The sequence below is a fragment of the Abrus precatorius genome, unplaced genomic scaffold, assembly GCF_003935025.1.
Source record: "Abrus precatorius isolate BTA unplaced genomic scaffold, Abrus_2018 Scaffold8, whole genome shotgun sequence".
Lineage (NCBI taxonomy): Eukaryota > Viridiplantae > Streptophyta > Magnoliopsida > Fabales > Fabaceae > Abrus > Abrus precatorius.
The window spans coordinates 24138810-24155652 of NW_020874428.1; the positions used below are offsets into that span (position 1 = coordinate 24138810).

Sequence of the window (16843 nt, forward strand, 5' to 3'; positions counted from 1 at the left end):
TAGTAAAACTGCTACCTAACAAAGCTCACGAATAACATTTTATAAATAATTTTACATTGTTCCTAGTAAGTTTTACTTTCTGACATAAAATAGAGAAGATATCAAGAATAATATCGACCAAGTGCCTTAAGATGAAGCATCAAGGAGAGCCTATAATATATGGATATGAGAAGAGAAAAATATACATTTTTTCTCTAACATTATACCATGTTAATTGTTGGAGTACTATCCTGATACGATGTATCATCCAAATTTATTTAACTATTTTTAATCTAAACAAATTTTGAGAATTGTTTAGTGTTTAATATACAGAAACACGCTTCCTCTGTTTTAATAACATAAGAAAATCTAAAATTTTTTAATTATGCATGAGAAGCCACTTTGCTTTAACAAAATTTTAAATATGTATATGGTGACACACAATAAAAATTAATAAAAAATAAATTTTCAGTAAAAATTACTACTATCTTTTAATAATATCAATGCATTAGATCTGTGATTTTCAATAAAAAAATTAATATATATAAGTTTTTATCAGTGACATGTTATAAAAACGTTATTTAATTACTATTTGGCGACTCATGACTATGAAGTTGAAGCAGGACAGAGAGGTGCCTGCAACTAATGACAAATAATCAACCACTTTTGCAGGTTGCCAAGAAAGAAAGATGTTTCCCCCTCCGAACCAGCGCATGAAGCCGTGAATTCTCTCTCTCTCTCTCTCTCTGTGTCTGTCTTTCTCTTCCTCGTGTGTTTATACAGTCACTCACTGCAGTTTGGAAATTACGCATTCACACTTTCACATAAATAAGAGCAATTAGATGAAAATTGGATAGTTCAGATATTTTCAGCAAATCAAACTAAACTAAAATGCATATTTGAAGTATTATTCAATCAATCTTCGTCTTACGACTCTGATTTGCATTAACTATGTCACTGCATGATATGAACTGATGGCTGCCAAATTCATTTCGATCGGTGACTGGAGAGTCCAGAATCCCAGATACAAGTACACGGATTGTTAACTTATTGGTGACTGTTCAGAAAAATTGAAGTCCAATTATTAGTTGCTCGCAAAGGTGTCTGTGGAAATGACATGTATTGAGCAGTACAGGCAGGGAAAGATACAGAATACAATTTGTTGCACACTGAAAATAGTTGGCCAGGCAAAAAATTAAGTTGAATTAAATTGGTTTTTTATTATATTTTTTAATTGAATATATATTTTTTCAAATTAAAATTAAAATTTATTAAATTTATCTAAATTCATATATACGAGAGGTATTATTTTATATATTTATTTATTAAATCTCTACACTGTATCAAATTATAAAATTTTATTCTTGTTACGTTTTATGATTAATAATTTTTTATTAATTTTAATTTTTATAATTAAAAATAAATATTTAAAATAATATTTTTAAAATATATTTATTATATTAAAGATATTAAAATATAATAAATATCTTTAAATTAATAACAATTATTACTTTTATATTTGTTTATTTTTAATTTTTAAAATATTATCACATAGTAATTTTATTATTATTTATATCATTAATTTTTATTTTTACAAGTTTTAATTTAAACTTTCATTATCAACTCCGTTTATTAAAAATAAGTTAAAAGTAATAATAAATATTTTATAAACTTTTATGAAATATAATATAATTAATAAATATTACTAATTTTTTTTTAAAACGCACTAATTTAATATAACGATGAGTAAAATAAATTAGTTTTATTTTAATAATTAAATTTATAAATGTATTGAAAACTAGTTTTTTCTTAAAAATTAAATTTAAAATTAGTTTTAATAAAAAAATTTAAATTAAATTTAAATTTTAAAACTACTTTTAAACTAGTTAAAAAATAAAATAAAAATTTTAAAATTTTATCTGTATAATTAGTTTGTATGGTAGATAAATGATAAAAAAAAAAGAATATATGTAAATATTTATTAGTTTAATATAATATAAAATAAAAAAATTATATTATTAATAGATTAAAATATATGTAAATATAAATTTATATTAGTTATTATAAAAATTAAATATTTTTTAATTTAATAATAATATAAAAATATTTATAATATGTTTTTACTAGATTTTAAATCAATTTTAAAATAAATTTAAACTATTTTAAAAAAAATGAAAATTGATTAGTTTAAAATCCAATTTATATAATTAGATTTTAAATAAATCTAAATTAATTTTTAAAAAACATAATCCATGCATACCCCTAAAAATAGTAATTGTAATATTTACTTATAAGTTATATTTACATTAAAGTACATTTAATTTTATTAGTAAAATATTGGTAATTATTAATTTATTTACAATTTCAGTTATTACTTTTATATCTCTTAAAACATGTAATTTATTCTTTTATACTAATTTATTTGTTTTTATATAATTTTATGTTAATGTATTAGTTAATTTATTATATATTCTAGAAAAAATATATGTCAATGATATTAATTCAATTATAAATTGATTGATAAATCTATAAAATTTTATACTAAATATATTTAATGACAATTGTCTTTCTACAAACTTAGTATTTTTTTTTTGTTACGATAAGTTTTTACATAATTATGTTCATTTTATAGTTGGTTGAAAAATTTTAATTTTATAAATTTAAGTTTATTTTAATTCAAATTTACAAACATAAAAGATAAAGGCTAAATTCTCGTTAAAAAAATTGCTCTTTGTTGTCGTAAAATGTTATTGTCGTTGTTTACCTCATACAATTAGAGATTATTTTGTAACTTAACCCCTAATGTATGATAAATAAAAAGGCCAAGCTCAATGATACCACAGCTTTTAAAAAAATAAAAACAAAATAACCTAAACAATGAACACATAATGGAGTTTAATTTTTAGTTTTGTTTGCTTTCAACTAATGATACATTTTAGATAATATTGATAAAAAATAATAGTTAAAAATTTAATTGCATAATTTTATTGTATAAATGCGTAATTTATCATAACTTTAATGTTTAATTTTTAAACAAAAGTTATAACATATACTTGTCTTCCAAATTTATCTTTTGTTTACTTTCATGGAAAGAGAGGAAGAAAATTTTAAGATCTGAATTTATCCTTTGTTTATTTATTTTTTCAACTAAATAAAAAAATATATTCTTACGTATATCTTCTTTCTTCTCTATTTTTTTAAAAAGGACAATTAATCTCTTGCAAGTGTAGTGAGTGCTTGACGGGGAGCACAAACACTTTTGAGATTAAAACATTAAAAAAAAAGTATATTTTTGTCAAAAATAAAAAAATGACCGACCGAAATAAGACCCGATAATGGAAATATGGGCCAGGCCCATGATCCAGCATTCACTTACATATTAGGTTTTGACATAACCTCCCTCGTAGCGGTGGCCGCAGCATATCATTCAGTTTCTTCAGTTTCGTGCGCGGTGGAGCAGTAGCTTGGTTCGCAAACCAAAATGGTTCGTATGATCTTCTATCTTCATTACGTGTTTGATCCTCGTCTTCATCTTTTATATTTCACTCGAATCTAATCTTCCATTTTCATGAAATGGCGCGTTCTAATCTACTGTGTTATTTTTGAACTCTAAGTTCGGTGCATTGCGATCCATATAATATGACCCCGTTTTTATTCATTTTGTTAGATTTTATGTTTAAACGCCTTTTTAGTTCGTGTTTGAGCCTTAAACTTGGTTGTTTGTGACTGTAACAGGCCAGGGGATTGAAGAAGCATTTGAAGAGGCTCAATGCCCCAAAGCATTGGATGCTTGACAAACTGGGTGGTGCATTTGTAAGTGAAAGTTCCATAATCTTTTTACCAGATTTCTAGGGTTTAAAAGACTGACATGAATTATTTTCATCCTGTATAGGCGCCAAAGCCCTCATCTGGACCACACAAATCCAGGGAATGCCTCCCTCTCATACTCATTCTGCGAAACCGGCTGAAATATGCTCTGACATACCGTGAAGTCATTGCTATTCTGATGCAGCGACATGTCCTTGTTGATGGCAAAGTTAGGACAGACAAGACTTATCCTGCTGGTTTCATGGGTATGTATGTAGCCTGTTAATTTTTAGAATAATTGCTCACATCATGTTATCAAGTCTATATTAAAATAGGAGGGTGATGTAGTTGGTGCATGAAGCTCTCAGTTAGTGCCATGGTATATTTACTCAGCCTTGTCCCTGCAAACTTGTTGTATAACTCGATGAGTTGTGATTAATTGAGCAAGCCCTCTTGAATATTGGTTGTTTGTATTGTAAAATCTGGGTTGTTGAAGAGGTGTTTAGATATTAACTGATTCCCAGGGATACATGTTCTTTTCCCTGCCTGCTTCGAGTGTGTTTGTTTGTCTCGATAAATGCTTATATAGTTTAAAAGATGTGGCTGGTGGCATAATTTTTCTTTTATATTTATATCTCTTTACAGATGTTGTATCAATCCCTAAAACAAACGAGAATTTCCGCCTGCTATATGACACTAAAGGCCGATTCCGTCTTCACTCAGTCAGGGATGACGAGGCAAAGGTACTTTTATTTGTTGACTCTGTATTTTCCACATGTCTTTCCCCTTGGTGCGATTACAGTCATATCAGTGTATGATGAGCCTGAATTCATTGTGTCAAGTTATAGTATATATTAGCTAACAAATTGGTGTTGATGCTACTATGCTAGTAAACCCCTTAAACATCAATTTCTGGATTTTGTGTAGTTAATTGTTTGATTTTTGAGTTTCAACATGTATAAATTGTTGATTTTTCCCGCTCAATGATTATGGTTTCATGGGTTCTCCTTGCATGTTGTGTGTACGGCAGTTCAAGCTCTGCAAGGTTCGATCAGTGCAGTTTGGGCAGAAAGGTATCCCATACCTGAACACCTATGATGGTCGCACAATACGCTACCCAGACCCTCTCATCAGGGCCAACGACACCATTAAGCTGGATCTGGAGGAAAACAAGATCGTTGATTTCATCAAGTTCGATGTTGGGAATGTAGTTATGGTGACAGGTGGAAGGAACAGGGGGCGTGTTGGAGTGATCAAGAACAGGGAGAAGCACAAGGGAAGCTTTGAGACAATCCACGTTCAGGATGCTACTGGACATGAATTTGCAACTCGAATGGGTAATGTGTTCACTATTGGCAAGGGGTCAAAACCATGGGTATCACTTCCCAAGGGTAAAGGTATTAAGTTATCAATCATTGAGGAAGCTAGGAAAAGGATTGCTGCCCAACAAGCAGCTACTGCTTAAAACCCTTTGGATTATTAGACTTGAATGTTTGGTAGTTTTATTCAATGTTTTTGGTTTCCAATTTCTCTTGTTGCGAGATTTTATCCGTTGAATTTTGACTCTTGGACCATACAACTTTTATTGTGGATGCTATATTCAAGTATTATTTTCATTTCCTAGTTTCGATGTAGTTTAATCGTACTAAATCAGAGTCAAGTCTACCCTAATGCAATGGCGTAACCCTTGGGAGGGTGATCGTGCTACTGTCGAATTGAATGAGGTTATTTGCGTACTTGTGTAGAATGATTCAATCCAACACATTATAGCATTATAGTCTTGGAGTTGTTCTCTGCCATGACTATTTTCATGGCATTGATTTTTTTTTCAGTCCGACACATTCGCGGCATTTGCTTTGCCGGAAGTTTTATATTTTCATTTCATGAAATGTCTCGTAACATTGGCGGCCGATTGATCGAAAAATTCGGTTCAAAAGTACATTTATTTCACATGTAGTTAATATGGAAAGAATTGTTCTATATTTGCAACTTAATCCAAGTGTGCCGCATTTGTTAAAGAATAAAAACGTATTTTCTCACGAGGATAAATATCAGTTGTACTGCTCAGGCCATAACGAAATGTTACAAACTATATTAACTGGTTATTGTCATTTCTTTGTAGTTCAATTTTAAAATGAGAATGTTTTTAGTAAATAGCCAGATTGACTACAAAAAAAAATCAACTTGAATGTAGGGGACTACACAAACCGAAGCTTAGTATTATATGGGTTCATGCATTTCAGGACATCAGCTTGGCAATACTTTGACCGAAACGAAAGTATGTTTCTTTCATATTCTACTATTTGATTTCAAAACTCAATCGTAATTGCTAGTAACTACAGTTCTAAGCAATGATATATAACTTCAATTATTTCCAAATACCCGCTAATAAGAAAACGATATGCAACGCTCACATAGTTCACCCATATATAAGAATGACCTTACGAGCCATGAAACTAATTGAACAAAAAGGAAGCACGGTATTAGTGACGTCATGTCAAAACACTTTCATCTGGCATTTGGTGAATTCAGTGTTAGGAAGCCTGATATTAGTGACGTCATGTCAAAACACTTTTATCTGGCATTTGGTGAATTCAGTGTTAGCTAAACTACTCAAGTTGCATTTCGATGGAAGATTCGTAGAAAACATGCATCGACTAGTAAATGAACTGCAAAATATCAAGATGACCGAAACCAATCCACGTTGATTTTATTCAGCCATAGTTCAGTTTCAACTACTAGCAAAAAAGACTTAAAGGTCTCTTAGATAGACAAAAGAAACAATGACTAGAAGAGGGAGGGGGGCAGAATATAATCATCAAGCTGCAGCTCCTTCCTCATGGAGCAGCATCTGATCAAAGTGCCAGACACCTGAAAGTCCCAAAAAAGAAACACACTAACTTAACATATAGAATATCTTACTTTGGTGCATAAGAAAATTAGACCAACTTTTTCACGAGAAAAAATCCAGGAAAAGTTTCTTAGCAGAATTATAAATTTTTACCATGTCCTTTGCCAACTCTTCTGAGCTGAGCAACATACTCGGACATTTTTTTGATGGCTTCAACCTACGAAATAATCAATTCAATATCAGAATTTGGATCGATTTGAGTTTCCTAGCAGTCTTTGCCAAATGCAATGCATAAAATATAAATACGTACAATTTCTTACACTTGTAAGAGAAAAAAATATATTCGTTACAACACCAAAGTTATTCATACCTGTTCGCCCAAAAACTCACTTTCCACAAAGTCTGCCAACTGCACGTCACCGTTCTTTGTGGCAACCTGTCAAACAATAATCAAGTTAAAACGAATGAATTTTTCATTTTAACAATCTCTTGTCGACATGAATCAAACCAGTGAAACATAGCACATGCAGCATCAAGACCCAACAAACTTATCTTACACTGTGCAACTTAAGGAGCTTTTCGTTCGTTAGCTTCTCCAATGACAGAGCGAGTTCCATTGCTGCAATAAGAGAAAAAACATATTTAGTTCTCTGACAAATAGAAAATCCATTTGAGAACTGCAGAAAGTAAAAATCGTAAAGATGCAGATATTATCAGAAACAAGACCAAATAACTGCTGGTATCAAATTAACAAATAGAAATCGTGAGATCAAGGAGGTTTTCGAGTCGTTAAAACTGTTGTATGACTATTGAATCACAAGATTTAAAGTAAGACACGGTAACTATTGTATTGACTGTAGAATATAAACAACGTATAATACTCAATGTAATAATTTTCAATTAAGTAATGACAAAAGAACTTGACCACAGGTCACAAACACAATCCAAGTCAAAATTAAGGGGGTGAAGCCTCTATTTCACAAAAATGAAAACAAAGCAATAAACTGAGTGAGTGACTTGTGGAGTAATCAAATAAATTGACCTTCACCTTAATAGTTTCTTCAATTCCTTTTCATTTAACAATTTAAACTCATCTACCCTTTCAATTTCAATGATGAGAATTGGTAACAGGACATCGCAGAAAAAGAAACAAATTCCATTTCCAATTATAGAAACCAAAATATGAACTCAAAATACTCAAAAGGAGAAGGCCAGAGACACTAACCATGCAGCGCATCTCCCTTATCTGCATGATCAAACTCAGAAAGCGGCATCACTATAGACTGCAGCTTCACTTTTCCACCACGTTTGTTCTGAAACCAAACCAAAATTCAGTAACACAGACAAAATAAGAATTCAGCATCACCTTACAAGATTGAGAAAACACACTATACGAAATAATTCAAAACCAAACACCTGATACTTCATTAATTTCTCAGCGTGCTCTCTTTCCTCTTCACTCGATTCCTTAAAAAACCTACAAAAACAATCGCAACCATTGACAACCAATAATCACACACAACAAACAAATCAAACCAAAACAGGGGAATATTTGGAATAACTCATTTCCATAAGCTTCATGTAGAAGCTAATAAGCTTTCATTTGATAAGAACTTCAATAAGTGATTAATCAAACTATTTATCCAAACACACCTTAAATGAAAAATCCTGAAAACAACAAAACCGTTACTCACTTGGCAAGACCCCTGAGCGCAACATTGTCCCTATCAAAGAACGCAAACATAGCATGGTACACGTACGACACATTGTATTCCACACTGTAACCAATAAACAAATAAAATAAAATAATAATCAGAACGAAAATTAACAAACAAAATCGATAAAAAAAAAATTATATATAAATCACATAGGGGAGAGAGAGAGAGAGAGAGAGAGAGAGAGAGAGAGCAACTTGATTTGCTCGTTAACTGCAGCTTCAGAATCATCAACGAATTTCTGACGAGCGAGAGAAACTTGCGGAACAGTGGGAACGAGATCGAGCTCCTTCTTCACTTCTTCAAATGGTTCAAAAACCACACCGGTTAGGACACGGTTGTTGGTGGATCCCTTGGTGGCACAAACCACCAATCCACTATCCTTTTTTCCAAAGGAGTATGAATAACGAACGGGAAATGAACGCGACTGTTCAGTGTTCGAGTTGAAAAGAGACAGGGTTGAAGCAGAAGCAGTGGCAGCGGCTCTGAGAAGCATGGTGTTGCTGTGGGATTTCAACGGACCAGAAAATTGAAAACAGATGAAAACAGAACGGAAAAGGCTTATTGATTGAGGGAGGTGACAGTGGCACCGGATAGGGATGGACGGATCGGTGCTGTGTGGGGGGCTATATGGGAAGGTTGGCGGTGTTATAACCGTTGGATGGAGTGAAACGTGGAGGGATCAGATCAAAAGGTAGGGTTGGGCGCGTGGCGTCCTCGTGGTCTAGCTGGGAACAATGTGCTTGTCCCTTCAAATATCTAGAATCTTTTTTCTTTTATCATCTTTTAAAAATGTAAAATGAATTTATTTCTTATATTAAAATTTGAAAACTAATTAATATATTTTGGTGATAATTTAAAATATGTAATGAAATTTATTTAATATATTTTTTCAAATATACATTAAAAAAATCACAATTATTATTCTTTTGGTTCATTTGCATTATTTTAAGGGAACCTCTTGTTGTGTTGCTGTTGCCTTTTTCAGGTGTTGTATATCCCCATAACACGACGAAAAGGCCAATATACCAAAATATTGGATCAGTGTCAAGTAATTTAAAAGGGGTCCAATAATATATTTGCCTTTTTGTTTTATATTTAATAATAATAATTTTAAATATAAAACTAATTATTATGCATGAACTAATATCTTTTAATTTCAATATAAAAATTAATCATTTTGTATAATTTAAATGTAATAAATTATTTTTTATTTTACATATTTAAATACAAATTTTATTTTATATAATCAATTATTATGACAACTAATCATAAATAAATTTATTTATTTAAATAATTGATATTTTAGTTTTTTATTTAATCTATACACACATGAAGACAACTATTAATTTCAGAATCATCGTTTTTTTTTTTTTTAAATTATAGGACCAATGAGCTGAAAGAGAAGAAAAGCGTGGTCTAATGACGATCTTCGCCTCGTCAGTGAGCTTCAAATAGTGGAATAAGCCTGTGCAAGTTTGATTTTTTGCTCTTTTGCTTCATTCAAATAACATTTTTTTTAAAATATTAAGGATATATAATGAAACATTATTTAATTAAAATATAAAATTTATATATTCAAAATCAATTAATAATATAAAAATTAATTTTTTTGTATTATTATTGTAAAAAAGTTTACACTGTTAATTAATAAAAATACATTGTTAATATAATTTTTATATTATTTATTATAAAATTTAATAACTTTTACTGATATAGTAATTTATAATTAAATATTTGATACTGATAATATATTTAAATTAATTTATAATATATAATATTATATAATGTTTAATAAAATTTTAATATGTAATATAAAATTATTAATTTAATTATTTAATGTTGTAAATATTTTAAAAATATAATACAATTTTAATGAAACTTGAAAGAAATATTTATTGATTTACTTAAAGAGGGGTGGTCGAAAAATATTTTTGCCCCAAGAGGTACGATACTTATTCACTAAGAGGGTTGGACCATTTTCTTGCCTAGCCTATTATGTTTCGAGAAAATGTTTTTTTTATAATTTAATTAAAGATAATTGTTAGTAATGTATATTTTTAATATTTTTGTGAGTGGATAATTCTTTTAAATTAAAGTAAAAATTTTAAAAATAATTAACGTACAACACAAGTATTTTAAATTTTTAAAAATTAATTATTCATAAAAAAACTTATTAAAATATATGTTTAAAAGAAGATACGCAATGAATTGAGTATATCAGTTGATTAGCCTGTCACTTTTTAAATTTTTTAAAATTTAAACCTTTAAATGAATTATATAACAAACCTAAATAATTAAATTTTATAACAGCAACAATGAAAATTCGTAGTTACTTTATATTATATTAAATAAAATTCTCTATTTTATCTTAATCTCATAAGCAATTGTTACCATAATTATATCTATATAATTTGCTATCGTTTAAGAATTTGTATGATAAATATAAAATAAAAAATTCATAAAACATGAGAGTTAAATAACAATATAATAAAATATATTTTATTATATTTAATATATATTAAATTAACAAAATAATTTTGCATCTTATCATATACATTTTAAAATTAAAATTTATTTCATAACAGTAGTTTTATGTTTAAAAAATAATAATAATTTTGTTATCTCATACTATTCACTTAAAGGACTCAATACTATAACAAGATACATATGGATAAATGTCCTGTGTGCTAACATGGAATCAATTAATTTTCACATTTAAATTTAAAAGTAACACAATAATATATGTATAAAAGCGCCACAGTCTAACTATTGACTTGGATTGATGCTTATCGGATCAGTGTCACGATAAAAGCTAAAAGCAGGATGAGAAAGCAATCAAATCATCACATCATTAATTAGTAATACTAGTGCTATCAATGAGATGTGAGGTAAAGCTGCTATTGGAAAACCATTTTATGTTCAAATGATATATAGAAAATGATCGATGAAGTTTTTTTAAAAAAAATATTTTTTTATTTTTATTTAATTTAACTTATATTTAACTCCAGTCATAATTTAGTCATGGTAATAAATTTATTATTAAAATATTTTTATATATAAAAAAAATTAAACTCAATTTTATTTAAATAATATTGAGTTATTTGTCGTTAATTTTAATTTTAATTTTTTTACTATAAAAATTAAATTTTTTATCTTTATAATTTTACAAATTTAAGTGTTGGATTTTATAATTTTATTCTATCATAATTTAAATTCTTATAATTTTACCCTATTTTAATTTTTGTCTTTTCAACCTATTAAATTTTAGTCAAATAATTATATATTTTATGAAACACATATTTTAATACATTACTGATAATAGAGGATAAAATAAAACCATCAAAGCTGAAAATTAACTTTGAAAATATAGTATTGTGAAGGGTCATCAGCTGTTACTAAATGGTTTTTTTTATCATCTTTTTATCAGGCTGGATCAAATGAACCCAGTGCTTATTTGATGGGCAGCATTGAGATACAATTCAAAACTTTGACTGGGCCTGTTTTTTTAATGATGCCTTTCACAAATGTTACAACTCTTACCAATGAAGTGTTTTTGAAAATAAATAAATAAATCAGATGCGACAAATAGTGCTATTGTAAATTGTAATGCAGAAATAAAGTAGACCAAAAATAGAGCACATATCACTATGGGCAAAAACATGCGGTGGTTGAAAGGAACAAACTGGCATGGAATTTCTGTACTTTATAATAGGTATGGGCATGTTTCTTTATTGCTTTTGGGCTTAGTTTTTGGGTTTGTTGATTTTTAAACAAAACTTCATGGTTTTATTTCTGATTTTAAAACAGTTTTCTGTTTTTAAAATTTTTTAATACAAAATCATATCGTTGAGATATGGGATGACCATCTTATTTTTTTACTAATATCTTCAATATTTTATTCATTTCTCAAATGATATACGAGTTCTTTTATTTTATCATAAAATGTTTAAATAATATTTTTTTGTTATATAATTATTTTATTTCATTCAATCATTATTAGATAATATATTTTCATCTGTCTATTTTTAAGAAAAAGTATTTAATTTTATCCTTTTAAAAGTCAAAAAATACAGTAATTGTGAATTTGTTTTTATCATACTCTTGTCTCTACATAATTTTCAAACAAATTATACACTTTCATTATAAATAAATGATAGTATAAGTCATCTAGGGAGTTAATTTTTCAATATACATAAATACGTTAATTATATTGTTTAATATGTATTATATTTTAAAATATATAAGCAAAAGAGATTATGATATTAATGTATTAATAACACTTTTTAATTTTTTTACTTTTAGATATTTTTAACAACTTTTAAAATATTAATAGTTTTCCATTTGAATGCAATAAGTTATACCTCTTAATAAAAAATATTTTTTTTACTCATTTGTCTTATATACTCATATGTATAATAAAAGATCATTAAAATATAAAATGCGCATGTTATTCAAACTTAATTACATTTTTATAATGTGCTTAAAGGTAGATAACAAGAATATATGAATAATAAATTTTATTATAATTTACATGACCATGTTTATTATATTGATCATATTTAATATTAAAATTTTAAAAATATTTATTGTTATATTTAATTTTATTTATAAAAAATAAATTATTATATATATATCAAGTAATAATATGTCATAAATTTATATTATATTTTAAAATATTCACAATATTAAGTATTAAAATTAATAATTTATTTTAAAGATTTTTTAACTTTAATTTTTAAGAATGAGTTTAATTATCTAAAAATATTAATTTTTAAATAAAAAACACATATTATTAAAGTGTGATGAATTATTATTTAAAATATAATAATCACTTTTAAGTACTTAAACTTATTTTTAATAATTAAAATTAACATTTTTATATTTAACAATTAATGTATCTAAAAATGGATTTTTTTATTATAATTACAATAAAAAATTCTTATACTAATTATTATATATATATAACTGAAAATAGTGTTTATTCATGTCTTTTATATAAAAAATAATTTCAATATTTTTGTTTTGATTAATTATAATAATTTTAAAAAAACTACATTAATTGATAAAAAAATTATACTATTATTTATTATAAAATTTATGTTGATAAAATATGTATTTATTATTTATATAAATAAATATATTTATTTATTTAATATAAAAAATACTAAACCATTTTAACTTTCAAATTCTCCTATCCACTCAAATGTGTAAAGAGATAAAATTTTTGTAGATAAAGTTAATTAATATTTTTTTAATAAAAAAATTTGTAAACTAAAGTAACATATGATTTGTTTTTAATTTTTAACATAGGTCCAATGCAATATGCTAAAAAAAAGGAAATAGTAATGTTTTATTAAATTTTAAATATAATTAATGAATTAAATTTTATAATATCTTATTAATATTAATAAAAATTTATTATATAATATTTACAATTAAATTTTAATATATAAGTAATAATTTAAATATTTAATAGTATCAACATTTTATAAAATATAATATAAATTTATGATATACTTCACGAATCAATTAATTTTTTGTAAATATTATTAAAGATAGTATCTATTAACTAATATTTCTTTTAATGTCTATTCACACATGTTAAAAAATATTAAATATATTTTTATTAAATAATTTAAATTGTTATAAAATATACATTAAATATATTTTTATGATAATAAATATTTTTTTTAATATATATTTAAATATATATATTATAATTATTTTTGTTTATTATTTACTGATTTTATACGTTATTTAAGTACACATAGAAATGACCAAATTTGCTAAGAAACCATTCAGTATACCATTGATAGAAAAATAAACAGCATGCATCTCGAAAATGAATCCACAACAACTACGCATTTAATGTTCCCGTTGAAGGTCTCATGTTTTAGTCTTTTCAAAGTTTGTGATTTTAGAGAATCCAAAAGACAGCCTTCTCAGCATCACCTTCCATGCTCTCTCACCTTCCGATGGGTTGAAATTCTAAATTTAGCCTCATCGTATTTAGTATAGTCACAAGTTAGAGCTAATATATATAGTTTATTTATTTATTTTTAACTGTGCAACATTGTGCCTGTGTATATATAATTCTTATTAAATTTAATATACATTAAATTTTATAATTTTTTATGAAAAGTTTATTTTATATATATATATATATAAATTCAAAAACAGTGGTTAAAAATTCATTTAAAACAGACATACAAGACACGTCATGCCATGAAAGGGGAGCTGTTTGATTTTGAAAAACATGAAAAGGAAGCTTTGGAATCATGTGAGGCAATTAATGCAAGGATAGCTTAGGGTTTCTACCATATACAGGAGCACTACAACTCATGTTTCAATAGTAATCTCCATCGAAATGAGCTTCATTTATAATAATCCCTACAACTTAATTGCATGTCAGGAATCTCATTAATGTAGTTTGGGGGTGGTGCCTGGGCTGGGGGTGTCTCTGTTTACTACTAATTAATGTTATTCATTTTTATGCCATTTGAATTAGATCACAAAATATATATTAATCAGTTTTTTAATTGATTAATACTATAAAAAACTTACCTATGACTAGATATATCATATAATGTATACATCGCAGATACACACTACAAGCAAAATGAGCTGGGCAAAGTTTCTTCATGATGAAATTACATTTATAATTAGTAAGTGGGTGTCATATATATACACACAATCTAATGGTTCTTGTAGAACAGATACTAAGTATAGCTACTCCTTTGTTCAATTCAATTAATTATTAATTAAATTCAACACATCAACTTGTTACCAATACATATTCAAATCTTAGTTCGTAATATAGAAATTGGCTCACGAGAGTACTATTCTCTTCCATTCAACACGAGAGAAAAAATCTATTATATGATGAGTTGCTGATATACCTATTTCTTTGTTAGAATTTTCTTGATACGGAGGATCTAATTAATAAAAGCTTATTCAAAGTTGTCCGTGACCGGAGATGATGAAGTAGGGCGTTTCAATTCGTTGATTGGTTTAAAAATCATCACAATATGTTAAACTGATTTTGGTCCCAGAGAAGAGGAAAACAAATTATCACTATATGACATGCCTGTGTAGGTACATGCATGAAAGCTAGTGTGGATATTTTTTCAAAAAAATATATTTAAAAAATATTTTACAATCCAAACCTAACTACATAAAAGCTTATCTTATAGGGTAAGAGCTCTCGCAATTTCACAAGATTATTTCTTAAGGTATATGTGCATTGCAGATAGTTACTTGACACTGGCATGTATTTAAATTTAGGTGTGATATCTATGAATGAGTCATGTGGATGTTTATCTGAAAAAACACCAGTTAAAAAATCAATGAATAATTTATATAATAAAAATTACAATCAAAGTATATTAAAAAAATTAAGCGTTTTTTTTCTAAAACTTTTCACTTTCATGTAATTAGCATTGTCTTTTGTCAATTCAACCCTCCATAAATCAGTCACCATTTACCCTCCCTATGCAACTGATTAAATATAAGACAAACACATTTCTTTAAAACTAAGAAGATGCTGAGCTAATCAATGAATTGAGTCAAACTATACATTTAGAGAGGAGAGACTGATAGAATTATATATGTTATTGAAGTGATAAGGGTATGTGTGTGTATTCACGTGAATGTTTTTATGTTTATTATTGTGTCTAACAAACATTCATAAATTGAACCTTCATATTGGTATCCATAGGGTGCTTTCAAAAGGGCAACTAAACAAGCTACGTCACCCTTATTCAAACAACGTGGAAGCCATATTATTGCCAACTTGGTTGTCACAATTCACAACTATAATATTTTGGCGTGGCGTCAATGATAATTATTGTTTTTATTCCCTCTCCGTAGCTAGGGACCCAAATCAGCTTACCCTTTAGTGATTATTTTGTTTTCCTCAACTAGAGCATAGTGCTGCATTATTAATTAATTTACATTATGTGCTATTAAGCGAGAGAAAATGTATAAATTACGTTGGACGATTATGGATTAAGATAATTTCAATCTTGAGTGCTGTGGGAGCAAGGAAAACTTTTTGCTATGTATTATTTGATGTATGATATTATCAGCCATAGGATGTCGAAAACTCTAATAATGGTAAATCATTTGCTCACATCTACAATTATACAAACCGTATAATTGTATAATTTATGAATGTAATTTTATATTGTTAAATGGATTTAAAAAAATCAATGTTATTTCATCATGTCAATCCTGATTCCTGAATAGGAAAAATTTGACAGAATAGGAGATGACTTCCTTAAAGTGAATAAATAAGAAGAATTTATTTATTTTTTATAAGATAAATTTACTTTTAATATATATATATATATATATATATATATATATATATTTATAAGATCTTGGTGACAATTTTGAAGTCACTTAGTTTTTCGGCCATAGCCGAACAACAATCTGGGCACTTGAACCATTTGGACCCTCGTCAATTTAATTTCAGGAATAAGTCAAT

The 16843-nt window shown here is 27.2% G+C and overlaps 2 protein-coding genes across 3 annotated transcripts; one reads left to right on the forward strand and one right to left on the reverse strand.

The window, feature by feature from the left end:
- The first annotated feature begins 3318 nt into the window (after positions 1-3318).
- Positions 3319-5593, forward strand: LOC113846342 (40S ribosomal protein S4-2). Of its 2 annotated transcripts, none has more exons than XM_027474476.1 (5): positions 3319-3463; positions 3715-3792; positions 3872-4052; positions 4432-4529; positions 4817-5593. In XM_027474476.1, the coding sequence occupies exons 1-5, from the start codon at positions 3461-3463 to the stop codon at positions 5249-5251; spliced, it is 795 nt and encodes a 264-aa protein (XP_027330277.1). In that variant the 5' UTR covers positions 3319-3460; the 3' UTR covers positions 5252-5593. The 2 variants fall into 2 exon arrangements, with proteins under 2 accessions (XP_027330277.1, XP_027330278.1); XM_027474477.1 differs by having other exon boundaries at positions 3452-3592; positions 4817-5404.
- An 834-nt stretch (positions 5594-6427) lies between these two features.
- LOC113845872 (ferritin-4, chloroplastic) lies at positions 6428-8947 on the reverse strand. Its single transcript, XM_027473533.1, has 8 exons — positions 8550-8947; positions 8332-8415; positions 8054-8114; positions 7863-7950; positions 7195-7256; positions 7008-7073; positions 6791-6854; positions 6428-6657 (listed from the first exon to the last, which is right to left on the reverse strand). Exons 1-8 carry the CDS (start codon positions 8846-8848, stop codon positions 6605-6607), a joined length of 777 nt encoding a protein of 258 aa, XP_027329334.1. The 5' UTR covers positions 8849-8947; the 3' UTR covers positions 6428-6604.
- Positions 8948-16843: the final 7896 nt, after the last annotated feature.